This window comes from Carassius carassius, chromosome 49 (assembly GCF_963082965.1).
Source record: "Carassius carassius chromosome 49, fCarCar2.1, whole genome shotgun sequence".
NCBI lineage: Eukaryota > Metazoa > Chordata > Actinopteri > Cypriniformes > Cyprinidae > Carassius > Carassius carassius.
In genome coordinates this window covers 15,759,047-15,787,023 of record NC_081803.1, presented here as the reverse complement: position 1 = coordinate 15,787,023, position 27,977 = coordinate 15,759,047, and the positions used below count along the sequence as shown (strand labels likewise).

Here is a 27,977-nt window from a genome sequence, read left to right as displayed (position 1 = left end):
TCCGCGCGCACACACATAGCGATCGACATCGCGCAGTTTTTATCTGCCTCACCAGCTCTGGTTTCCCCACGTTCAGCCTTACCCCCGTCAACTGCCGCCATGTTTTTTTGAGGCAGGATGACAGCAGAGCGAGCGCAGACGAAGACGGATATAAGACTGAAAAAATCCGTCGAATTACAGCATTTTTTCTAACAGGCGACTGTCTATTTTTTATTGCGGACTCGCGAGGAACTCATTTCTCGGTATATTTGCAAATACCAATGGCTGAATTGTAAGTGTTTTGTTTTCCTATGGCGTAGGAACATTTTTCCTAATATATATCTTTTTTATTTCTGGATGGGAGGGTGTCCTCCCACAGAAATATAAAATCCAGAAATCCGTTTTTTCTCCGTTTTGAAGTTTATGCCATGAAAAAGCAAGAAGTCGGAAGCCTGACTGAGGAAGAACAACATATTCCTGCCTGCGCTTAACTACCTCTCTCTACCAGCGAACCTACAGGAATAACCAGACGAGTGATCTCTGCATGAGCAGCTGCTTTAACACAAGCCACCTGCTGTTACTTAAGCAAGTTGAAAGAAGAAAAACAACTTTTAATCTAAAGTGAGGATACGACAGAACGTTTTAAAGATGACGGGAAACATCCCAGTTGACATGGTAAGATTGTACTCATCCTTCAAATGGTTTAGTGGTGTTGGTAAAATGTTCTTTGAAACTAACTAGTATCTATTTTTATGTTTAAGTACTAAAACGTAATGAAAAAAATGTTGTGGTCAAAGAAATGACTGGCAACTATTACTGAGATGTTTATTCTTTACATTAGATATTGATACTTAAGTACTTATTCCTTTGTTATATTGTTCCACTATACTAACAGGTTAGCTACAGTTAAAACAAAAGAATACTTACTAGTACCTAATGTTTCTTTGGTAGTGAACTAGAATAGCCACAAGCAACAATTGAAATACATACTAGTCTGAAGTGAATAGGTAATGTATGAACCACAGACCCCGATAGAATTCAGTTAAACAAATTGCCATTTGTTACTAGTATCAATTAAATAGTTACATATCACTTTTGAGATTCTGACTAGTAGCAAAGGAATGCCGCCTGAGTACTGGAATCTAATGAATAGTGAAATAGTAGTCTTTTTTTTCTTAATAGTAAAGTTTTTAAAAGACAAGCAGGCCTACTTGTAACATACAAATATATACTAATTAGTTTAAAGGCATAAATATGTTATAACAAGTGTTTGTCAAAGATTAAAGAAGGTCAGTTGATCTCATTGTTGCTTTGGCAAATAGATTGACCCAAGGAAATCCAGATGGACAGTGCTATTAAATGTCTTGGATCGCTTTTTGCCTATCCGGCAATAACCCTATCAAAATTCCACTTCAGTCAGGAAGGGCAGTAGTGTAAAGATATCTTATCTGATGTGCCACAGTGCTGTTCAGATTGATAATGAGGAAGTGTGATCAGGGAGACTCGAAAACAGTTATTTACCTGTTTGCACAACTGAAAATGTCTCAGAACGAATGCTCAAACCGAAACTCCAACATTAGAATCTTTCTGTCCAGAGGGATGTTGTCATAGATTCTCTATAATATTCATTGCATGCTTTTACAATGACATTTCAAGCTTTGCACTATGATGTAAGGTCTAATAGATTGATATTAACAAACCCCCTGGGTAGTGGTAGTGCTGCTAGTGCTCACGAGTATCCAGAAGGTCGGTGGTTTGAATCTGAGGATGTGGGACATCAGCTTAAAAACAATAAATTACAGCCCTCATTGTGTAAGATATTGAAACTAATATCAAAGCAAAAAATAAGAACTCCTTCTATTGGCTCCAAACTGTAACATTGTGTCCCAGCGTGTTAGTCAATCATGCTTTGGCCAAACAGCTGATCTGGCTGTCAAACTCAAGAGATGCCAACGTTCTGACATTTCAGGGACTCCTTTTTATGTAATGTACACTGAGGGCTGATGTGATCAGCCCTTACAGTAAACATTCAGTCTTTCTTCTGTTTCTGCCATTGAGTAGCACTAAAAATGTAAATCTGGCCATCAGAAAGGCTCCCTTGGCAACTTTGGGCATTAAAAGAGCAGGTCCACATATTGTTGATTATTAAGGCCAGAAACGCGAGTCGTCCCTGTTGATGACGATGCATCTCTTGAGATTTCTACAGATAGAAAGGTTTTTTTTTTTGTTATAGCCCAAAGTCAGGTATTTATTATCTAAGCTAGCTTTAGAAGGTTTTTAAAGTCATCTTTGAAAACTTTAAATAACCAGACCTTTGGGTTTAGACTAGGTGCAGTTTTTTGGTCTCCCGGAACAGCTTGTTCAGTTTTAGGATGAAATGTTCACAAAATAAAACTTTGAATCATTGTGTGGTCTCCAACTGAGGGGCATTCAGTTGGGGGTAGCATTGTCAAACAATGGGAGTGTGTGTGCATACACATCTTGTGGGTGGGCAGTTTAATGAATGGGCTTTTTTTGTGGAGAGCTCTCAGTGTTTCAAAGCAACGAAATGTTGTGGAAGCCTTTCGCCTATAAGTGCTACATCAGATATACTCTTTTAAAAGAGTTTGCTTTGATCAGTTGTGAGACTGAAGTGTGAAGGAGAATTTTTCACACATTTCCACTGTGTGGTATGACGCGTAACTTTTGGCACGGCTCGGTTTGCGTTTCCACTGCAGTTTAGTATCGCTAGAGTGGGCAGGATTATTCACATGTCGTTATAGTTGCACGCCTCTACTGCCATGACTCCGGAAAAACTTTTTCATTCCGCGTCGCCCCATCAAGCTCTCGCTGGATCTGCTCCACTGCTATAAAGGAACCGCTATAAGGAATGTCTGTACTTCTTCAACTGACAACGAAACAGACAATTTATTTATTTATTTATTTTTTTAAGTACTAGGGCTGCACGATGTGTCGTTTAAGCATCGATATCGCGATGTACGAATCCACGATAGTCACATCGCAGGATGTAGGCTGTGGTAATTGATCCGTTATTCATTAACTGTACGGGCCAGCTGCTCCCCGGCCCTTGACGAATGAGAGAGAGCGCAAGAGAGAGAGAGCGTGAGAGAAAGAGAGAGCATGACAGAGGGAGAGGGAGAGAGAGAGAGCGCGCTTCAAACAACATGAGCACTGTCTTGCTCTCTCTCCCTCGCGCATATTAATCAATTGACACAATGGTGTCGATGTTTAAATCATTTAAAATGAGAATATAAATCTGCTCACCCAATTTTTGTTTGTAAGAAAAAATTAGATTAGATTTCATATTGCAATATATCGCAGAAAAATTAAATATCGCAATGTCATTTTTTCCCAATATCGTGCAGCCCTATTAAGTACCACTTCAGTTGAGGTTCCAACTGAACCGTAACGTTACCAAAACGTGACATGTAAACTCTGCTGATCAAGGATTGGCAGGAGAGGATCATCAATACCTGCGTCACTGAACTTGCAACACAAACACAAAAGAACTGCTAGATTTAAATCAGCACAGCCAGCAAAGGAGCGAACTCAACTGTTTTGAATGAGCGCACCTTTTTAAACAACCCAAAAATGGTTGTTTCGTTGTCTTGTTGATGAAGTACAGACGTTCCTCGTTGATAACGGAGGAGCCGATCCAGCGAGAGCTTGATGGGGTGATGCAGAATTAAAAAGTTTTTCAACAATAATGACATGTGAATAATCCTGCCCACTATAAAGTACTAAACTTTCGAGTTGAGCAAAGCTGTACCGTGCTGAGCCGTACCAAGCCGAGTTATACCACGCAGTGGAAAAGCGCCATTTGAATCTCAACCAAGGTGGTACTGAAAAAAAGAACCAAGTACTGTACCCAGTGGAAAACCCCCCAAAAGTGAACATCACTGAGCCGTACCGTGCAGTGGAAAAGCGCCATTTGTGTGGTGTCATGTGGTATTGTGTCCTCTATGCTTATGGGTGGAATTAGTACAGGAGGAATGTCACGGAGAGACCTCCTAAATGGCTGTTATCCACACACATGAGTATCATTGCTCAGCACTTTCAGAAGTTTAATTTATGTAAAGAAGAATTGAGGTTGTTCTTGTTATGAGTGGTAGTTATATTGTTTTGATATGTCCTGTAGACATAAAATGGCATTTGTGACCCATTTTACTTTTGTAATGTGAAATTTTTGAGTAAAACAGGATATTTGATTTTATTTATATATATATATATATATATATATATATATATATATATATATATATATGTGTGTGTGTGTATATGTATATATAAATATATATTAAGTCTATTGGGAATGTTATCGACATCCTGGGGCTCGGATCGGAATCGTATCTTCCAGTTGGGTTACCTAAATGTATCACTGCACTTAGGGCACGATTAATCGAAATTAAATCACAAAGGTGATAAATTGTTATTAGGCAGAAGCTGCGATTGTCATGAGTATCTTTCAGTGAAGCACGGTTCTGTGATCAGAAGTAAATCTCCATCTGAAGGCCAGAGGTCGCTCCCGTACTGAAACTCTAAATACGCATCGCAGAAGAAACCCAGGAGATCCCTATAGCGGTTGCTAAATAAACAGAAGATTTAACTGCTTTCATTGATTCAACGAGACTAATAAACACAAGACTATGACAATATATGGTTTATCTGAGTTCGTTTTATTATAATAAAGTATAAAGTACAGACCAAAAGTTTGGAAACATTACTATTTTTAATGTTTTTGAAAGAAGTTTCTTCTGCTCATCAAGCCTGCATTTATTTGATCAAAAATACAGAAAAAAATGTAATATTGTGATATATTATTACAATTTAAAATAATTGTTTTTAAATGTATTATACTTTAAATTATCATTTATTTCTGTGATGCAAAGCTTAATTTTTATGATCATTATCACATGATCCTTTAGAAATTATTCTAATATGATGATTCATTATCAAAGTTGGAAACAGTTCTGCTGCTTAATATTTTTTCAGAACATGTGATACTTTTTTAGGATACTTCGATGAATAAAAAGTAAAAAAAAGAAGCTATGTCTTTAAAATATAAATATTTTATAATAACAATATACAGTAGACTACTGGTCAGTAATTTGGGGTCAGTAATTTTTTTTTCTTTCTTCTTTTTTAATAAAATCAATACTTTTATTCAGCAAGGATGTGTTAAATTGATAAAAAAGTGATAGTAAAGAAAATATATTATTAGAATATATATTATTATAATTTTTTTTTATTTTGAATAAATGCAGTTCTTTTTAACCTTTTATTCATCAAATATATTAGACAGCAGAACTGTTTCCAACACTCATAATAAATCAGAATATTAGAATGATTTCTAAATGATCATGTGATAGACTGGATGTTACATGTGACACTGAAGGCTGGAGTAATGATGCTGAAAATTCAGCTTTGCATCACAGGAATAAATTATTTTTTTTAAAGTATATTCAAATAGAAAACTATTATTTTAAGTTGTAATAATATTTCACAATATTACTGTTTTTTCTGTATTTTTGATTAAATAAATGCAGGCTTGATGAGCAGAAGAAACTTCTTTCAAAAACATTAAAAATAGTAATGTTTCCAAACCTTTGGTCTGTACTGTATAACATATAGCCTTTACTACACAGAGCGTAGTTCACAGAAAAACTAAGCTAACAGCTTTTGTAATCGCAGAATGATTTCTTCAATTTCATTATTGCGTGAATATATCTGTGATTATGAACTCGATTGTGCATAGCTTATCAGTGAACTACGTCTCTGTGTAGTAAATGCTGCTCCTTCTGAAAGCACGTGATGGAGATTTACTGCTGATTACAGAACTGGCTTTACTGACAAGATACGCATGACAATTGGATTCAATTAATCGTGCAGCTTTAGGTTTAGATCTTAAATACAGGGTCCTTAAAAAATCTTCAATTTAGTAGTTGCAAATTTAAGACCATAAAAAGACTTAAATACCTTAATGTTATAAGTAAAGTCTTAATTATAATTTCAAGAGGTCTTATATTTGGGGACAGAAAGACAAGAATCCTGATATGGCTTAATATGACTTTTATGATTTCACTGAACAAATATGAGATACACATTTCCAAAGACAATTAGTGGTGGGTGGTTTTATATGACTGTATCTCTAAAGGGGACTGACTGTCTTCAGAAATGTTTTGATGGCATTTTCATTTCATCTTTCCTATAATGCCTGATCTTTCCCAAAATGCTTTTACTGTCACTTTTTTTTACTTTAAAGCAGTGTTTATTAGTGCAGTTCTGCTTTGTGTAAAGCCGTAATCGGGGAAACCACTATTTTATTTCAAAAGCCCCACCTAGTGGCAGAGAACTACTAGGAAAATCATACACAATGAAGTGGATAGACTTCAAAAAAATATTTTTTTACATTGTAATTTAGACACACATTGCAAAAGTAGCATGGTTTCTGAATTGCAGAATCAAACCAGCTTTGTCATTGAGACTTTTCAAAATTAAAAAATTATGTAATCAAGCTCAAATCAATAGAACTCATTAGGGAACCAGACAATAGAAAGGACTTGGGTACGCAATGCAAATCATTTCCTTTGAGTGTTTATTCATTATAGGTAATTTAGGTAATTATAAAGTCATGACAGACAGACAGACCCACCACTTCTGACCCCAGTCAGTCTACCTGCAATGAACAGCCACTATTTGAACACTGTGAGTGGTGGCCAAAGCGAGAGAAAACATCAGGAGAAAGGTACGGGGTATGTCAGGATTGTGTATAACAGATGGAAAAGTTGTAGAAAATGTTATGAAACACCACATTGTATGTGCCACAATGCAAAACATCGCTAATAAACCTGCATCAACAGCGTGTAAAAAATACTCAGCATGTTGGCAAGGTATCAGTTTAAGTCTCTCACATGCTTACAAACATCATTTTAAGAGTTAAAGCTTCGTTTGGAGAACTGCTTGAAAATTGCAAAATTGTAGAAAAGGTTATCAATGAAAATTATATGAAATTGATGAAATTTATTTTTTGATAAAAAGAATGATGCTATATTGATTATTTTAGCAAAGCCCTATGATGAAAAACAGCATAAACATACAGAGATGAAGCAAAAACTGTTTGGTATTTGTTGTATCTATATGTGTTTGTTTAAATAAATGCATCAAGTATAACATGGGGAGTACGATTTGCATAAAATGAATAACTCCAAAAGGTGTTATGGGTCAGTAAGGGTTAAAGGCTAAAGAGGGAGCGAGAGAGAAGGAAGGGGGAGGAAGTAGCTCAGACTCACTCAATAAAGGATCCTTTCAGTAGAGTGAGGAACAATTACAACAGCTCTGCGAGAGAGGTGCTCACTCGCTCACGTACACACATACACACACACACACACTCAATCACTCTAGGGGTGGGCGATATCTCGATATTTAAAATATATCGAGATATTTTTTAAACACGATATGGATTTTGACATATCGTAAATATCGATATATTGTTTATATTTAATTCTGATTCCGCCACTTTCCTTGTTTGCCTTCTCTGTGCTGTGCTCGCCCCCGCTCGCTCGCCCCCCGCCTCCTTGCTTTTGTCCCCCCTCCCCTCGCGTGTATAGAACTAGTCTCAAAAAAAAGGACAACTGGCTCCATTATATGGAGATACTTCGGTTTTCGGAATCGGGCGAACAGCAGGCAGATGTCTACTGTATGGCCCAATGATTTCCACGATGCAGAAAACGCGAAGGGAATCGCAGAATCCAGTCATAAAAACAGAATTTACAGTTTAACGCGGAATGGCACGGCATTTGTCAAATTTTGAATTAATTAATCAAAAGTAGGTCATTGCACTTATATCATATCACGATATGGACTAATATATGCAAATATTAAGCTGTAAAGGTCGATTTAAATATGAATCCTGCATGTCTGTGTTGGCGCAGAAGCGCGTCTTCATTCATTAAACACACAGAAGCGTGCGTGACGCTCGCGGTGATTTCAGCTTCTGTCATCTCACTAAATCAGGACGTAAACACATCCAGAACTGCTCTGACAGTCACTTCATGAGCATCTGACCGTTTGATTTGAGTAAAACTAGCGTCATATATCACATCATAGACTGTAGTATCACATACACAGAACTGTAACGGTTCGTCAAAATAAAAGTATTTGCCAGAAGTCTAGTACTATTGTTCAGCAGAATGTACATAGCCCACTACTATTACTATTAAAAAGAAACGAACATAATTTTTAAAGGAATAATCACACAACATTTCTTCCATGTTTTATTTTTAATAGTAAATCCCCTTTGTTTACCAAAAAATAAAGTTTGCTTAATTTTAAATAATTAAAAGATAAATTAAATTAATGTTTTATGCCTTCATTTGATAACCAGAAAAATGTAAATACACAGAATTTCTGAAGGGAAAAAACATTTCACATAAGGCTATTGTAAGAATTAGTGTAGAATTTTTTAAGAACTAATGAAGTTGTTTTTATGCATTTAAATAATTACACATGCTAAAACACAGAATTAGGTAACAATAAAACATATGGTGAAGAAAAAATAAAAAGTTTCATAGGGCCCTAAACATGTAATATTTGGCATATTTGTTTTTGCAGTAGTTTTTGGGGGGTTATTTTTCCTGTAAAGATATCGAGATATATATCGTATATCGAGATATAGCAAAATATATCGAGATATATTTTTTGCTCCATATCGCCCAGCCCTAAATCACTCAATCACTCACTCACTCACTCACTCACTCACTCACTCACTCACTCACTCACTCACTCACTCACACACTGTCATGGAAAGTAAGAGTGATTCAACGTCAGTTTGTGTAAATAGTTCTCAGTGCCTTATTATAAGTTGTTTTAACTTCTCTGCGGTGTTTCTACATATTCATTACTGGACTTGAATCAACATATATCTGTTTTTACATGTTTCCAGAGGTGGTTCTGTGCGAGCTTTATGTGAGTTGGGTAGAGACTGACTGTAGAGGGTTGTTCCACTGTAAACAGTGGTTCCTGCTTGCCTTTATGACATCACTGCACAAGCATTCTCTTGTAATTTAGTGAAATTTCAGGCCAGATTTCCTTCTCCTAGAGGCCTCTTCATACCTCTCTCTTTTTCTAGTTTGAACTAAGTCACAGTAATGAAACATGTCAGCTTGTTTTGTTTATTTTTAAAGTCAGCATCTTCTAAATGCTATTATTTAGGGCTGTCACTAAGAATTATTTTGGTAATTGAGCAATCGGTCGATTCTTCTGATGTTTAATCGAGTAATTGGATCATTGTTTTTGGAAATAAAAATAGGCCTAAGCGATCAATAGTCTTTGAAATTACTTAAAATGCATATTTAATAGTAATGAGGGAATAATAATTGGTTCAAATAAAACATCAAAAGCAAGCAATCATAGGTGCTTTATGCGTTAATCATATAGCACAGCAGGTGCATTATGTGATATGATGTCCATGTGAATCCTCATGTTCTTGTGTTTGCTGCTTTTTGCTCATGTGGAATTAATCCCCGGGAAACCAATGTTAATTAATGAATCGTTAATTTAAACGTTTAAATTAATTTAAAGTTTAATTAATGAGCGTCGGTTGTCAGTTAGGAAAAATAACTGAAATGAAAAATGATGACGTATTCTCCTGTGTTGGTGTGGGTTTATAAATTATTTACTTTGTATATCTAATAGAATGGTGCATGTTGTTCCCAGATGAATGCTATAAGCAACTCAGAATTTGCAAAGTTGTGACTATGCAAACAGCATATGCAAAGTTGGAGTTTGTGACGGTCCGTGCATGTAAATGATAACTGTTTGTGTGGAGCAGCATTGACTGTGAATGAAGCCACTCTGAGAAGTATGTAACCTACACGAATATAAATAAAGTGCATATAAGCCAATTTATTTAATTGAATCACAGCATCACAGCCTTTATGAATTCACAATAGCACTATGTTTTATTAATGTCTTTTGTGGAATCTTGTCTGTGGAACTTGCCACTTCTGGTATTTTGCCGGTTAATTGACATGGACAAAATGCAGTAGAGGATTTTTTTAATAATTGATTACTCAAATTTAATTGAGGAATCGTGACAGTCCTACTATTATTGTGAATGAATTATCCATGCATATGTTTTTTATTTATTTGTTTGCATTAATTATTTTTAATAACTAAGCTTTTGATTATTTATAACATTTTATTAAAGAAGATTTTCACAAAATGATTTTGGCAAAATGGCGTCCCTCTATGTGTGGCACCCCTATGCACTGAATATACTGCATACCCCGTTTTTGTGCCACTGCTTAGAACTGGTGTTTTTTAAATACTATTATGCACTTTGTTTGACAGAAATAACAAGGAAAAGCTGTAGGACAGACCAGAGTCATGACTTATAAGGAAAAACCTTCTATGGGATTGCTTGAAAGATAAAATGAAAAAATAATTTTCAGTCAGGAAGTTGGCGCAGGGAGCTTTGTCGGTGCTGTATTAATTCTGTTTGAGAATGTGTATGATAAGGAATGAGAAGGGTGTTTTGCAGGTTTGTAATACATGGCTGTTATACGGTAGGCTACTATCAAAAGGACATTTCTATCAGCAGGACGTCTCATTGATGGGGAGGTAAGTGAATGTGTCCCCTCACCCCTACTCTCTCCTTGTGCAGATGTCTGCCCTTTTTCAGCGGTAGGCATGTGGGCAGGGCCTTGCAGGGAAGGAGGCTGCCTGTCTTCATCTGTCTACAGGAGATTAGATATTGACTTTCTTCTTTTTATCATCTGTGTTTATCCTGATTTTCCATCAGAAAATTAAATATAATTGTATGTCAAAACAAATATTGTATATTTCATAATTAATATTTTCGAAAGTTTAATATATGTGTGTGTGTGTGTGTGTGTGTGTGTGTGTGTGTGCGCGTGTGCGTGTGTGTGATTGTAAGGGGTGTGAATTTTTGAATATGCAGAAATCGACTTGATTAAACATTAATAGGTTTTTCTATATGTAGTAGAGTATGTAGAATAGTCCAAGCCATAATTGCTTATTCATTCTCATAATCAGAAATTGTTGCATGTGTCTAACAGTAAAAAGAGATCATTTAACATTGTGACTTTAATGATGTGTCACATTTTCCTTAGAGCACCTGAAGGGAATCATGTTTCAGTACTACATATGTTTATTTAACCCCACTATACACACATTGCTTATGTGTTTATTGAAGGTGTGTAATTAGGCTCAGATTGTACAAAGATGAATCAGAATTTATTACCACCAGTGTGAAACCATGTTTACTTATGTGATTGTAATTTGCACGTCATCAGGCGGGGTTTGTATTGATTTCAGTGATATTGTCACCCAAGCCCTTGTTTTCCCATCCGGTGAGATGTATCGTTTGGGCTGGATGAGTGCATGTGAGTGTGTCTGTGTGAGTGATTGACCTTCAGGACTGCTGATAGGGCATCCAGACAGGCTGAGACTGCAGCTGCTGGTGTTCTGTGGTCGTGATTAAGCACGGAAGCTGAAACTAGCTTTTGTGGTGCTAATGGCCACCATGCGATTTGCTCAAGTGAGTCGGGGAGAAGACCAAAAGCAAGATAATGGAAGTTAAAGACGTTCTAGACATCTTGAGAAAAAGCTTGCTAAATGATCACTCTTACCGTAGCTATTGAGACTGATCTATCATGGAAATAAAGTTTTAGACCCTGTTTTTGTGTGTTGTATGGAAGTTTTGAATAACGACAGCTGAGACCAGAGCTTTCTTGCTTGTCTGCTTAGATATATGCCGATGATTATTAAGGGACATTATGTTCATTAAAGCATTATAAAAATTAAAGGGATACTCCACCGTGTTTCCATATTAAACTATGTTTTTCCCTTAACTAAGACGAGTTGATACATACCTCTCTCGTCTCAGTGCGTGCACTCAATCGCTTTGGCGCGCGGTGACTTTGAAAGCACTTAGCTGAGCCCATTCATTCAATATGGGCCAAGCAGAGAAGCTACCAAACACCTTCACGTTTTCCCTATTTAAATACAGTTACTCGAGTAGTGTAACTCGACCTAGGACGGTATAACTATATTGTATGGCGGAATACCATGGCAAGTGCTTGTAAGCACTTCGTCTTGGCGCAGTAATATCTTCACTCGTGAAAAATCCTCTCACCGGCCCCCGCTCCCTCTAGTGAAGATATTACTGCGCCAGGACAAGTGCTTACAAGCACTTGCCATGGTATTCCGCCACACAATATAGTTATCCATTTTACACGCTTAGAAAAGCGCAACGTTTTTTTTTGTGTTACCGTCCTAGGTCGAGTTACACTACGCGAGTAACTGTATTTAAATAGGGAAAACGTGAAGGTGTTTGGTAGCTTCTCTGCTTGGCCCATATTGAATGAATGGGCTAAGCTAAGTGCTTTCAAAGTGTCACCGCGCGCCAAAGCGATTGAGTGCACGCACTGAGATGAGAGAGGTATGTATCAACTCGTCTTAGTTAAGGGAAAAACATAGTTTAATATGAAAACACGGTGGAGTATCCCTTTAAGAGAAAATCACGCCTTTTGAGCCTTTAGCAGAGAGACCAAAGGGAAGCCTCATTAAAAATATCTAATTTTAGATTTTAAAGTAAACATGACATTATTGTTTACCTTCCAATGCAAAGTAAAGGTTTGTCCAATATTTTTAGCAAAATGTAATCACCTGCTCCACCTCAACTTTCCTTTTCTGCTGATGAACTTACTGTTTCTGATGGATAAAGTTAAAATACATTTTTCTAAATGATACAATGATTCCATCCATCCAGTTATGTCTGTATCTGTCCATGCAGTTATATCTGTCTGTCAGTCCATTTCACATGTTCTGGTAATACTTCCCACGCTCTTTTCCTCCATTCCTTTCTTTGTTATGAGCATGATGATGCAAACGCAGCTGAGAGCAAAATCAGTCACTTTATGTTCAACCTACCACACATCAACTCATGCAGAGAACACCCAGCCACTTTTTGTGTTGCTTGTACATGGCAGATGTCCCCATGTGTGTGCGCACACCCATGACTGCAAATCATTTCTCAAATTCCTGCATAAAATTGTACCATCCGCAGAGGTCTTGGAGATAGACAGGAAGCTTTACAATTACTCTAAAGGCCCTCTCTCAGTTTAATTTGCCATGTCTAAATGTGCCATCTAATTCTCAGATCTCATGTCATTTGATGCTATTATCGCTTTTTCCTGTGCTGCGCACTTCATAATGAGAATTTAAGAATCTGACACACATCTGAAAGACATCACAGGAAAATGAATGGCCGGGTCTCAAATTTCTACTCCCGAAACATTCTGCCCAATATCATGAAGGAAATCATTTGCTCTCTAGAGACTAGTTGCTGACTGAGATTTGCTATTATTAAACATGCTGATTGTGATTGTGCTTTTGGCTCTGGCTGAAATTAGACATTCATCCTTCCATTCCCAATCATTTTGGACATGTTTCTGGCTTTAACCCCTGCTAATCCAAACAGGCCATTTCATCTGTTCAGAAAGAGGTGAAGGTGACCTGTAATGTTGAATATCTATGCAAATCCCCCACGCAAACAATGGGTGTTTACAGTATTCAGCGGTTTTACCTTTCTCACCAGAGAAAATCAGATCTCTTGCAAAGTGGACCAACCTGTTCTGTCTCATGTTGAGAAATAAAAAAAACTGGGTTGTTCAGGCTGACAGAACCTGAAATCAAAGGTGTGTCTTCCTGTATTTGTCCTCGTAGAATATATATATATATATATATATAAGTTTTACTGATTTAATCTTAAAAAAAAAATGTTTCAGAGGTGGAACAAGGCACGTTCTATTCAAAAGTAACTATTCAAAAATAAAGTCTCAGCAGTCTTTTGTCTCACATGATCCAGAAATCATTTACATGTGCTGATTCGTGGCTCAAATGTTTTTTTATGATGTATTCAATATAATGCAGGAGAAATCCCGCTAACGCCCTGACTGATGAAGGAGAGATGAGTGAGTGTGATCACAGTCTTCAAAACCACCTCAGTCTCATCTACATCAGAGACAGAGATGACACTGTTTGAACCAACGCTATGCTGTCAGGAGGAAGATGGATGGCTTCTTTTTTCTGTCTCCTCAGTTTATGACAGGTTGAAATTGCACACAGAAGCAGACTCTGAATCCATCGAGTAGAATGAATGAGTTTTGTGCCTGACTGAAATGGATTTTCAGGGCACAGAAAGAGAAAACATCTTTTGAGCAGTGTGGGCATGTTTTCTCAATTCTGTGTGGATTTTTTATTTATCCTTTGTTCTGACTGATTATGTCATGCTTAAAGCATTTTTTGAAGATCTCTTAAGATTATAGCCTTTGTTTCGAGAGCCCTTTTCGTAATGTCATTTTATTTATACGATTAGTTAGTTTGTCTGAGTGATGCTTTGGATAAACTGAAGTATTTTTATCAGTCACATTAGCAGGCTTTGACAATAAGGACGTTCTGACATTGTGCATTAATTCACATGTGTTTTAGACTTGCAAACATAAACACTGGTTTGTTAACCAAAATTGATGAAAGAATGTTTTCTAGAAAAAGTACTAAGAATTTCTATAATGAAGTAACATTACAGCTGGACAATTTCTTTCAGTTTAATAACTTGCACCTTAGAAATAAATTATTTTCCATATCCTTTTGTAAAATGTTTTTAAGTTTTATGAAAAACTTAATAATTGTTATAAAATAACATTAAAATAGTTTTAACAACAATTCTATGCTTATTTATATTCTAGCTGATTTGTCAAATGTACTATCAGAATACTGTACAGTTTTTTTGTCTTAATAAATGCTAATTTTACAGTATAATAAGGCCATAATGATATTTTAAGCCAGCATGGAACTTCAGTTGTATATTTGCTAATGAACGGAACTATAATATTATTCCTGGGGTACATGGGTTTTCCTTCTAGAGTTTTCTTTGTCGTGTCTAAACCTTTGTCTTTTATCTCTTTCCTATTGTGGCTTCTCCCCATCCATCATTATTCTTGATCACAAGTGGATGGCACTAACCGCAGCTATAAATAACATGTTGATCCTGGAAGAATTTTGTAGTGTGAACTAAAGTAAGTCCTTATTTTGTTGATGAGACAACTTAACTTGTTTGATAAGACTGTGCTCTCAGTCCCTGGTGGCTTTCCTGTGAATCAGACATATTTCAGGTGACTTTTGTTGGTTTTGAACGTCGTGTCATTGTTCTTTAACCAGTTTACACAGACCTAGCCAATCTCACCATATGTAGGGGAGTCGTGGCCTAATGGTTAGAGAGTCGGACTGCCAATCGAAAGGTTGTGAGTTCGAGTCCCGGGCCGGCAGGAATTGTGGGTGGGGGGAGTGCATGTACAGTTCTCTCTCCACCTTCAATACCACGACTTAGGTGCCCTTGAGCAAGGCATCGAACCCCCAACTGCTCCCCGGGCGCCGCAGCATAAAAATGGCTGCCCACTGCTCTGGGTGTGTGCTCACAGTGTGTGTGTGTTCACTGCTCTGTGTGTGTGCACTTCGGATGGGTTAAATGCAGAGCACAAATTCTGAGTATGGGTCACCATACTTGGCTGAATGTCACTTCACTTTAATAACTCCCTAATTTCCACTCCGTCCAAAACGGACAAATCCCAGCTGGAGGGATCGTATGTAATTTTGTTTTCATTGATGTGCGGTTGCATAAGTGGTCTGAGTGTGTGTGTCTGTTCCCTATTGCGTAAATGTCATTCCCAGAACAATCTGGCAGACCTCTATTTTTGAGATGGACAAAGCCGGTCGACGCGTCACATCCACTGTGGTCAGCATTTGTTGTGGCTTTTAGTTCACTTTTAGTTCAGAAGTCCTGTCTGATAGACTCAGCATTGCTCTCTCTCTCTCTCACTCTCTCTATGTTTCACTGGGTTTTTTATCCGTCTCAAGCAGAGAATCTCCTGTTCAACTTGTGAGCAAAACTGCAAACACCAGAAAAATCTCTAGTATTTCATGCTCTGTTTTTAACTGTAGCTAACCTGAATCACCTGCTCTGGATGACATATCTGTTTTCAAACAGTCAGGTATGGAAAGACTTCTGCGGGTGTTATTTAGCATCGACAAGCAGCTTGCAGCACAGTATCACAATACAGGTGTCACTATGCAATATTATCCATTGCAATTTTGCAGTGACCTTTTATTATCTATAAAAGTGCATAAAACCCTGAGCGTAATATCAACATACTAAAAAACCAATAAATCTGCAATATTTTGCCTTTTTTTTAAGATTATCACCATTGGCCAACACCTACTTAACAAGTGTTACCTACCCTAGAAATATCCTGTTTCATTTTATATTTTATTTGTGAATTTCGGTCGACTATTGCAACATTGTATAAAATGAATAGATGTATATAAAATATATAATAAAAAAATTGTTTGTTTTTCCATGTATTTTTTTGTGTATATGTATCATGCATATATAACAATACTATCTTGTAAAGCTTTATATTTATTTGGTCAGAGATTTCTTGTGTGCAACCTATGTAAAATCTTTTTTATTATTATTACTCTGTAAAGTCATGGCATTTCAGTTCAGTTAATTAAATTTTTTTTTTCTTAATCATGCTTTAAAAACTAAAAATAATGCTGAAATATGAATTTGATATCTTAAATCCAATTTTTACATGGAATGACTTTATTGGCAGAGCCTTTGTTGTGCATTATGTGTTTCTCTGGTATGAATCCTGTTTCCACATAAGCAAATCTTTCCATAACACAGGAGATCCCATCGCTCTCCTGTGGCCTCACGAGTGAGGTGCGTGTTGTTCATGCTCCTAGGAAAGTGTGTTTGTGTGTGATTACATCAAACATTCTCCCTGAAGGATTGGTTTCAGGGGTCTGGGCTTGTTGGGCTGGGATTGGTGAAAATATTTTGTAGGGATGCAGTAGTAGAGATGGCTATTGAGTAGTGTAATAATGTTTGACATAGCAACTACTGTCTTCACAGAGAGGGAACCACCTGCCAGGGGGTATAACCAGTGCCAGCGTCATCCTCGCCTATGAAATCATTCCCCAGCGGATGTTTTCTGCTGAGATTGTTGTTGTTGAAGTTCCTCAGAGGCATCGCTGCATGTCGTATTACGTCATATAGTGAAATTTTGTCTGCTCACCAAGGAGATTCGAGCAGACGTATCCCAGCATAATACATATTTCTGCTATTAGAGCTTTTCCTCCTTCCTGCGTATATCTGGAAACATTGAATAAATCAACGTCTGCTTGGCATTCACTAGGTGAAGATGATATGTCATCGTTACACAAAGGTGTGGGAAAGATGGAGTGACTTAATGTAAGATGAGCTGCGGCGAGAGAGGAGGAGACAGATGAAGAAAGACTCTGCCTGCAGGTGATTCAGGTCAGCGCTCTCACAGATGAGCCGCTGCCACGGTTACCATCTCTATGGAAACTAGGAGGTGTTCCATTTCAATTGAACTGCCATCCTGATGAACCACTAGCTGGTGAATGCCAGCTCACTGATTGAGTCCATGCAGGAGAAGGACATGCCTTTTTCAGTTCCGTCTTCATAAATGGAAAAATATGAAACGACAATTATTTTTACTTCCTAATGTGATGTATTTTAAGTTAACAAGATATTCACGACAGAAAAAATGCAGGGTTTTATTAGATTTTGCCCATTGAGAATTGTTTGGTAAAGGCTTGATGATGTCATCTGAAAAGGGCAGTTGATTCAAAGGTGGATTTTTAAAAAATTAATAAATATACAATGTCAGACATTTTTTTTGTCACAATGTTGTTTAATTTTTATTTTAATCACCAATGTCGATGCCAGTGTAAAGAAAAGGGTGAGCTATTGGTAGTGATATAATATAATTAAATAAAATATAATGTATTTCATATAATTAAATTGCTGCAATTAAATGACCACTTATTTAATACAGTATTTCTTTGGAATATATCAAAAATATTTAAAAATAGAAAATATACATTGATTAATTGCCAAAGCTTTTTTTTTTTTTTTATATAGTCTGTTTCATTAATGCATTAATACATTTTGGTCTGTTCATCAATGACAGTAATGTCAAACATAGCCATATATAAGCCAATTAATGCTTAAATATTAAAATTATACAATATAAAGATAAATAAAAATAAGTTCATACATTGTAATTTAAAATTCCCTTGTCCCCACCAAGGCATCATTTATTTGATTAAAAATTCAGTTAAATCGGTAATAATGTGAAATGTAGTTACAATTTAATATATATATATTTTTTCAAATTAATATAATGTTATATAAAGACTTAATACTATCATGATCCTTCAGAAATCATTTGAATATGATGATTTGGTGCTCTAGTAACTTCTCATTATTGATTTTGAGAACAGTTCTGCTGAAGAATAATTCTATGGAATTCTTTTGTATCATCATTATAAATGTGTTTTTACTGTCATTCTTGAATTTAATGTGTCCATATTCGAATTACAGTATTAATTTCTTTTTAAAAAATCTTACTGACTGCAAACTTTTCAAAAGTAGTGAATATTTAACATATTTACAAAAGCTCTTATGTAGCACATTTATTGTCTATTCTTTACATTTGAAGGATATGAATACTAATTTGAGGATGGGGGCATTCTGTTGCACTTTGCATTAATTTCCTGTTTTCTGACGTATATAAATCCACATACGTCTGTTAAAAGACGTGAATTGCCACATTTAAAATGTGTACAGAAATACTGATAACTCGATTACCTCTGGTATTTCCTTCATTTATGGTGCCTTCATCAAATAGCCACATACGGATCCGAGCCTAAATTAGATTTGCATGTGTATGTCTGCGTGTTCATCCAACCATTACTTGTGCAAGTGCATGCATGTGTGTGGGTGTTTGTTGACTTATACTCTTTGCTTAGAAAGAGACTTAAGATTGTGTGTGTGTTGTGATTTCTGAATGAGTGGTTGGAAGAGCAGGCTTGCTTCTGGCTCTAATTTGGTCTATAAAGTGCTTAGGAGGATCTTTGTTTCCATCTGGCGGTTTTCACTCTGTTACATCACTGCAGCTGGCAGTTTGTGTGTGTGTGCGCGCACGCGCGTGTGTATAGTGGGAGGAGCTTAATACTGGATTCTCTGATGTCAGAGACTTGCATAGTAACACACGTGCATTGGACATGCACTGCCCCGAGGCCTGTCTCTCTGTTTGATGCCTCCTGCTCTTTTGTTTTTAAATGGGTGACACTATGGAAAGTGAATGAATATGATAAAGGATGTTTTGTCATTTGTATTGCTTGAGTACTTTTACAAACAGCATAATTGTGCTGACTGTAAAACTGGTGGTTTGCAATCAAAGAAAGGACACAATGAAGGACATGTGGAAAATTCATGACGGAATTTCTCAACCGTCCAATAAATCGCCCCATACTGAAACTTTATATAAAGCTATGCCAACTATGCCAAGATTCAGAGAAAACAGAGTGATATTGACATCAAATCAATCAAAATTCCATCAACAAAACTTAACCTTTTTTGTTTTAGTCTGTTAATATACCATGGTAATAGGACAGATTATTTCAGATTTTTCCGGCCTGTTTTTTCACATTAAGTTTATTTTAACCAAAATACTTTATTATTATCATTAGCATTTTTATTATATAACATTATGTATTTGTTTATTTATTTTACAAAAATAGAGACAGATTTTTTTTTAAATAACATATGGTTTTAATTTAAAATAACTGCTGGAAGTTCTACAGTTAAGTTATTAGGCTAAATATAATTTAATTATATAATTATGTTATGGGTGAAAATTCGATTTAAAACTTGCCATTGTAATGTTAGTGTCAAAAAAATCACAGTAGTGATGCTCAAAAAATTATTTCTTGTCATGTTTGTGCTGTTACATAATTTAGTATTCTTCTCTTCTAGAGATTTTTTTCAACTGGATCTTAAAGCCAATATGAAATTAAAGTTAACCCTACTTCCTTCAATTATTTCGCATTGTTTCACATTATTTATGTTTATTTTCATTATTTTTAACAATTTAATTTTATTTAATCTCATTCTTAATTTCCACTCAATGTAAACAACTTGTTTCATGCGCATTTATTTTGATTTCCAGAATATATTAAAACATGGTAAGTGGAGCTGAGAACTCTTTATTGGTGGTTCTTGCTCTATTCTGGTATGAAACTCGGGAATACGTCACCCTAGAGTTAAAATGGGCTGTGAATGCCGTTTTCGTGTTGATGCTGAAGTAGTGTGTTGTGGACTCTGACCAAGCTTCTAATGGCTCTGTTGTTTGTGTGTGTTTCAGATCAACTTGAGACTCATCTTGGTGAGTGGAAAGACAAAAGAGTTCCTGTTCTCACCAAATGACTCCGCGGCCGACATCGCCAAGCATGTGTACGAAAACTGGCCAATGGGTTCGTGGTGGTTCACATCTTAAAACACACATTTTCTTTTTTTAATGTGTCTTATAAGTAGACTGAAACGGTTGACTCATGTGAAGGATTTTCAGGCTATTGTTTCCCAGCATTGAGTAGATTCCTCTTTACATCCTTTTTCTGTGTTCAGATAATCTGTGCCGCAGACAAATCTGAGTCTGATCGAGTGGTAATCCTGCGCAGAGCTAGATTCCACTCACTGTATGCTGATCTAAAGTCAGTGACAGTATTTAAAGGTCCTATGACATGAAAATTTCACTTTCTGAGGTTTTTTAACATTATAATGAGTTCCCCTAGCCTGTATATGGTCCCCAAGTTTCTAGAAATTTTAATCGGTGTACAGTAAATCGAGATTTTGCTATCTTTCTCTGCCTTTGAGAAAATGGAAGCTCAAACGGGCTGATCTTGAATCTCCTCCTGGTGACGTTATAAGGAGAAATGTTACCTCCCCTTTCTCTGCTTTGCCCGCCCAAATATTTACATATAATTCAGTCGCAATGTCAGCACAGGCGTTACAAACAGACTTTTATGATATGGATTCGACAGCACCACCACAAACAGTGAGTAACCATGTTCATTAATGCCTGATCTGTGATCAGTGATTTCTGATGTGTTCAAGTTCACACAGACTTTCTTTCTAAATCGTTTAATACTGTTTATGCATCAGTGAATCAAGCCAGTGACTAAACGATCAACTTCACGTTGTTTCTCTTAGCAGCATGAAAGAAATCTGTTATTTAAATTGTGATTTAACTACAAAGAGCGATCAAAGAACGCTCCCTTTTTTTTTCGGAGCTGTCACACATCGCGAGTATATCTACACTCTTGCCTAAACTGCCGTTACAATGAATGACGCTGTTATGCTGCACAACAAAGCTCTTACTGTATTCATGTGTTTGCAGTTAGTTGCGGTGAAAGCATTTTGTGAGAGAAAACGTGTTGCAATAATGACGAGATGACTGCATTCACGCGATAAACAGACTCTGTCTACTCAATGCTCATCACTGCAGCCTTTCATGTGATGGGAAAAGATCGAAAAAATAATTATATAATCAACACTTCCACGATTCATTAATCTCGACAGCTGTAATAGTAAAAAAAATATATATTTATATATATATTTGAGAGGGGTTCCACATGTAATACGCATTTCAAATGCAAAGATGTCAGCCAATCACAACAGTTGTTGTTTACTCGGAGTCTCACAGCAGACACGCCCCTTCAAACAGAGCATTCAAGCCAGAGGGCTAATATCAGGATATAAAAATGCTTTTTATTTCTACATTTTAAATGTAAAAATCATACTAACAATATAGGTATACCTAAGGAAACATTAAAAAGCATTTAAAGAAAAGGAAATAATCCATGTCATGGGACCTTTAAGGGTAAAAACAGAGCGTCTGAGTTTGTGTGTTTATACATCTGTCTGGCCGTCCCGACACATGTGAAATGGGGTTTCATTAAAATATTCCACAGATACTGTTCTAGCTGAATTTGTAGGTTATTATACACACATACTGCTTTTTAGGGAAGAGCAGATGGCGTCCAGACTCCTCTTTCATCTGTTTCTATACTGTGCCTTGGCAGCCCATCAAAAATGACAAGTGCTTTCAGGGATGTGGCCACAAGCTCAAGTTTAGCATTTTTCCATTTGATTCATGTCTAAAAAATACTGTGGTGGTACCATGGTGCTGAGACAGTATGAGACCATAGTATTTTGATATTTACACTATTGGTTAAAAGTTTGGGGCTTGTAGGATTATTTAAATGTTTTGGAAAGTCTCTTATGCTCACCAGAGCTGCTTTTATTTAATCAAAAATACAGTAAACAGTAAAACTGTAAATTATTATTACTACTATATAAAATAACTGTTTTCTATTTTAAAATGCAGCATTTTACTCTACTCTTTAGTGTTTCATGATCCCTCAGAAATCATTCTAATATGCTGATTTGGGGCTCAAGAATGATCAATGTTGGAAAACTTGACGTAAATGTTTTCAGGGTTCTTTGATGAATTGAAAGTTAAAAGAACAGCATTTATTTGATGTATATATATATATATATATATATATATATATATATTACCATGGTTCCTTGTTAAAAAAACATGGTAATATCATCATCGCTGAGAAAAAAAACTGGACTCCCCAAGCCTAGTCAAACTGGTTAGGTGAATCTGTTTTGCAAGCATTAGAAGGGTTTTCTGAGTGACTGACCACCTAAACCATCTTAAACCAGTCTTATTTCTGCAGGAATTATTTTTTTTATTATTGTTTCTTGCCCCATAATTTTTCCTCTTAAGCAATATAAGGTGATATTTAATAAATAAATATTTAATTTATATTATATATAAAATGTATATAAATTTTAGCTAAGCCTTTTTTTTCCCATAAGCCTTTAATTATGTCAAAAAGAATTGATTAAAAGCAAGGGAAAAGAAAAGCCTTCTTTGTTTTATAGTCCGTAAACTCCATTGGGGTGGTCCGGGATTAAATCTGAGTTTTATTCATAGCATACAAGCACAGCGGAGCTTGACCTTATGAGGACACAGAATGACCCTCATTCGAGTCTTATGACTGATTGAGTCTAGAGTGAGAAAGGGATGGGTGGGTCATATGAATAAATTAACGAAGAGAAAGAATAGGGCTGGGCGATATATCTAACGATATGATCATGCGCATCTAGTCAGTAAATCTAGCAGCTGACAAGCTACGCAATATCGCGTTCATTATCGAAGGCGATTCATCTGGGATAATGAACGCGATATTGCGTAGCTTGTCAGTGATCTACGGCTCTGTCTATTAAATGCCGCTCCAATTATAAGCAGGTGATGGCGATTTAGCGGTAATCACGGAACCAGATTTACTGACTAGATGCACATGATCATATCGTTAGATATATCGCCCAGCCCTAAGAAAGAATATAGTGAAAAACTAAGGATCAGTATCGTGGAGGTGTGCAGACTAGTGTGTTTCTAGGGGACAGTTCACCCAAAAAGTACAATTCTGTCTTCATTTCCTCACCCTCATGTTATTACAAACCTGGATGACTATCTGTCTTCTGTGTATGACTGAAATTTGGGTCTTTTTCTTGTGCTTTTTTTGGAAATTCTCCTTTTATGTTTCTCATGAATTGCACTGCTGAAAATGACACTGTAACCAATCACAGTTTGTATATTTTGTGTACAATTCCTCTAAGTTGTTCTGTCTTTAACAGACTGGGAAGAGGAGCAAGTGAGCAGTCCTAACATCCTGCGCCTCATCTACCAGGGCCGATTCCTACATGGCAATGTGACGTTAGGAGGTGAGCCCCCTTTTTTTTTTTTGCATTTAGTTAGGTTTCTTAAGGATGTTACAGACATTCCATGAAGACCCTAAAGAATCTTACCAACTTGTAGAAAATGGACATCCGATGTCGAATGACAATTTTTTGAAGACATTTTTTGATACTCGATGGTATGGAGGCAGTTCGGTTGGTTCCTAAAAAGTATTGAATTTGATACCCAGCCCTATTCCTCACAGTCCAGAATCATGGGTCTGACAGATAAGAAGTTGCTTGGATTTTCTCTGTGAGTTAAATCTGAGTTGTCCCTGTGGATTGTTAAGATAGCACATATATTTATTTTGACTTTGTCTTGGTTTACTTTATTTTGGGGCCAGGGTGCAGTGTTGTTCGATTCCATCATAGTTCAGCTGATTGTAAGGACGTACCCAAAAAATTCAGCTCCAGTCTCTATACACCTAAATGTTACTATTCTCAAGTCCTGAATAGAGTTTACTGACTTAAAAATATTCCCAGAATGCGGAAGCAAGTTTTTCATGAAGCTTGGAAGGATAGGAGCAGATTATGAATGTAGGAAAACACTGGCCAGCAGACCTGTCATCAGGAAGAGAGAACAGGGAGGAGAGGAAATTCTTTGGGTGTGAACAGGAAGCACTTTTTTATTTGTTTGGACATTCCTCAAGCAACAATAAAAGATTGAGTGGGCTTGTCAATGTCTGTATAATAAAGTATATGAATATCTGTCTGACCGTCTATCTGTCTGTTTGTTTGTTTGTTTTTGGCTAGGACAGACATGCAATATACCCTAAATTGTGATTAGTTAAGACTGTAGAAATACGTATTTCCTCATATTACACAAATAAATCCTAGTTAAGTCCTAGATTCGCTTTAAATTTGATGAAGCCTTTTAAATATATGTGACCTGTGAAAGCTAAACTGATATTTTTCACTCATAACCAGGGGATTTGTCATTATGTTTACCCATGGGTGAATAACGGAGTAAGTGAAAACTAGGGGTTTGAATATGACTTATGTTGTTCCATGATATGGATTTTGCTATACCATGGATACCGTTATATATTCATGAATTAAAATTCTGCATTTATATTGTTTTTTTTTTTCAATTTGGTATGCTTTGCAAATTGTAATTGGTCGTGGCTGAACATTTTTGTCCTCTCTGTAATACACAAGCATTAGTAATTAAACACATAGAGCATCGGAACAGACCAAATTAATAGAGCGTAAATCGCCTGCTCAAACACACAACGGCAACAAAACAACAGACGGTATGGGCAACTAAAGTTTGTGAATGCATGAGATTTAACAGTAGGAACTGCAAAAGAGCTCAAGAGATGAGCGAACACCCAGAAAGTCATGTCGAAGAGATAAAAGAAGGGAGGCTTCTCTGTCATATTCAGTTCAATGCAGTTCAATTCAATTTTATTTGTATAGCACTTTTTCTGAAACAAATCGTTGCAAAGCAACTGTACAGAAAATTAATGTTTCTATAATATTTAGTAGTAGCTTATCAATGGTGACTCAGTTTATGTACATATGGCAGAAAAACAGAGAAACAAATAGAGACATAATTAGCCTAGCTGCTGTTCCAACCAAGTAAAATTAATTTGTTTAACCAAAGCTAAAGAATAATAATGCGCATTTGATCAGATACAACTGCAGTCACAAATTATGAGATACATTATTTGAATACTTGGCCAAAGAGATGTGTCTTTAATCTAGATTTAAACGGAGTGTGTCTGAACCCTGAACATTATCAGGAAGGCTATACCAGAGTTTGGGAGCCAACGTATGGAACTGGTTTGGGTTCAAATCTCTGCCATCGACCAACAAAAAGTACTGTGGAAGTTGTGTCACTGTGTTGTTGTAGCCAAAGGTGGAAACACCAGCAATCTCTTTAACCACTTATAAAATCATGCAAGTACGTGAAAATGAGGAATGCACCCAAATGCGTGCAACTGATATTCCTGAAGCTGCCTCCTTCTTAATTCAAGAGATCCAAGGCATGGAGACCGAGTGTGTTTGTGGGGCAGAAGGCAGCAGCGCTGCTCTCAGAGTCCGTGACGGCTCTCAATAAGGCACAGGCTTAAATACTGCACTCTCATCCAGGGGTTTACATGTCATCCTGGTCCTCAGTCCTATGACTTCATCCCCTTGAAAAGTGACTTTGGTGTCTTAGATGTACAGCTGCATTTGTCTCTAGTGTCCTTTCAGTCCAACACTCTTTTTTTTCTTATGTCTTGCAGCTTTAAAACTGCCTTTCGGAAAAACCACAGTGATGCATTTAGTTGCCAGAGAGACGCTGCCTGAGCCAAATTCCCAAGGTAACCATCCTGCCCTCTGTCTTTTCTGTCCACTCCTTCACTTTTTCACACGCTCCCTGCCTCACTGCAGCCTTCACTTTGTTAAAAAATGACCAGTTTACATGAGGAACAGTTCTCACCCTCCAGCAATATTTCAGTTTTGTTTAACCAAAATATAAAAGACCCAGTCACATGACAGTTCTGAGTGAAAATAGGAAGATAAATGTAATGCTTGTTGAGCTTATTCTACAATATTAGCAGAAATTAAAGGTGTTAACGTTTTGTAAGTTTAAAATGTTTTTATGCAAATACTGCACTGAAGGCATATTTTCATGATAATTGAGACAGATGATGCACAATTGATTTATGGTTTCAGCATAGAAAAAAATGATGTATGTAGAATATGTATTTGTAGTTATTCATTTGAGTATGAGGGACACTGGTTACTGACAGAGAGTTTCTGGTTAATTTTGTGTTGGTAATATTGAGCATTAATTAAATAGAGGAATAGAAATAGAGATTTTATTTAAGGGTTACCCTATATAAACCTTACATTTACACAGTCCCTAGTTAAAATAATAATACAATTTTTAGTGTAAAATAAAATAAAATAACAGAAACCACACATAAAATAAAATTAATATTAAAATAATTACAATACAATTAAAATACAAAGTATGGAATTCTTACTTATGAGGTGCTCATAATATATATTTGTTCCATTTTTCATTCTTTTTTTGTATGAGGTAATATTAGGTAAAATATTAGATAGGTAAAAATTGATAGCCTGAATGCACTGTAAGTTGCTTTGGATAATAGCATCTGCTAAATGCATAAATTTAAATTTTAAATTTAATTCTCAGTTCTTTTGGAGTTTCTATTTTAAATAAAATGTTTTTTATAATTTATGTATGCTGAAGCACTTTGATTTATTTATCTTATTTATCAGTACTGAAGTCCATGGCTCTGTTCTAAACCCTAGTGAGCTTCCATGCTGTTTGCTGTCTACATGGGTAGCTGTCTCTGAAATAGAGCCTCGTATGTGATTGATTTAGAGTCTTTAAATGCTCCTTTACACAAAAATGCACAGAACATTTTTTATTTTTTAGCCAATTCCTTTAGTACTCTAATAAGCATAAAAATACAGTACATGGCAGATAATTATTTGCTAAAATAGTAATTAACAATATTATTATTAATTATTATTTTTAGTATAAACAATACCGTTTTATATCAAATAAGATTAACATGCTTGTCAAGGTTTAATTCTGAGTAGAGAATATATACAGAATGACATATGCATCTTAGAAAGAAACATAATAAAGAACTTTAAGAACAGAATTTCTATGATGCTCTAAAATGCTGTCTAGATAGGCAGTAGGTTTCGGAACAGAACCATTTTTTTCTGCAAAAGTATTAAGCTTCTGTGTTTTTGTTTCAGGTCAGAGGAACCGGGAAAAGACTGGAGAGAGCAACTGTTGTGTGATCCTGTAAATACATCCCCCTTAACGAGTGTGTCCTGTCATCCTTCGCCCATGCTGCTTAAACACATCTAATCACACCAGACTCCCACGAGCAAGAGATTCACTTCACCTGGAAAGGAAAAAATCACCTGAGAGAGAGGGCGAGACATGGATCAGAGAACATTTCGGCTTTGCATAGACTATATTTGAGGCAAAATAAAATACATCCAACCTTCACACACACATTTCCACCTTTTCTAACACCTTCACACACACATTTCCACCTTTTCTAACACCTTCACACACATCCATGAACTCAGCAGACCTTTAACTCATTCACACACACACACACACACACACACACACACACACACACACACACACACACACACACACACACACATATTTGTTTTTTTTTGTTTTTTTTTTGAAAAGTGGGGACATCCCATAGGTGTAATGGTTTTTATACTGTACAAACTG

General features: G+C 36.3%; 1 protein-coding gene across 2 annotated transcripts; it reads left to right on the top strand.

The window, feature by feature from the left end:
* LOC132132593 (ubiquitin-like protein 3) lies at nt 1-27,587 on the top strand. 2 transcript variants are annotated; one of them, XM_059545027.1, is made up of 6 exons: nt 1-271; nt 488-654; nt 20,301-20,409; nt 23,648-23,734; nt 25,978-26,055; nt 27,476-27,587. In XM_059545027.1, the coding sequence occupies exons 2-6, from the start codon at nt 628-630 to the stop codon at nt 27,526-27,528; spliced, it is 354 nt and encodes a 117-aa protein (XP_059401010.1). In that variant the 5' UTR covers nt 1-271; nt 488-627; the 3' UTR covers nt 27,529-27,587. The 2 variants fall into 2 exon arrangements, with proteins under 2 accessions (XP_059401010.1, XP_059401009.1); XM_059545026.1 differs by having other exon boundaries at nt 400-654.
* The last annotated feature ends 390 nt before the right edge of the window (nt 27,588-27,977 follow it).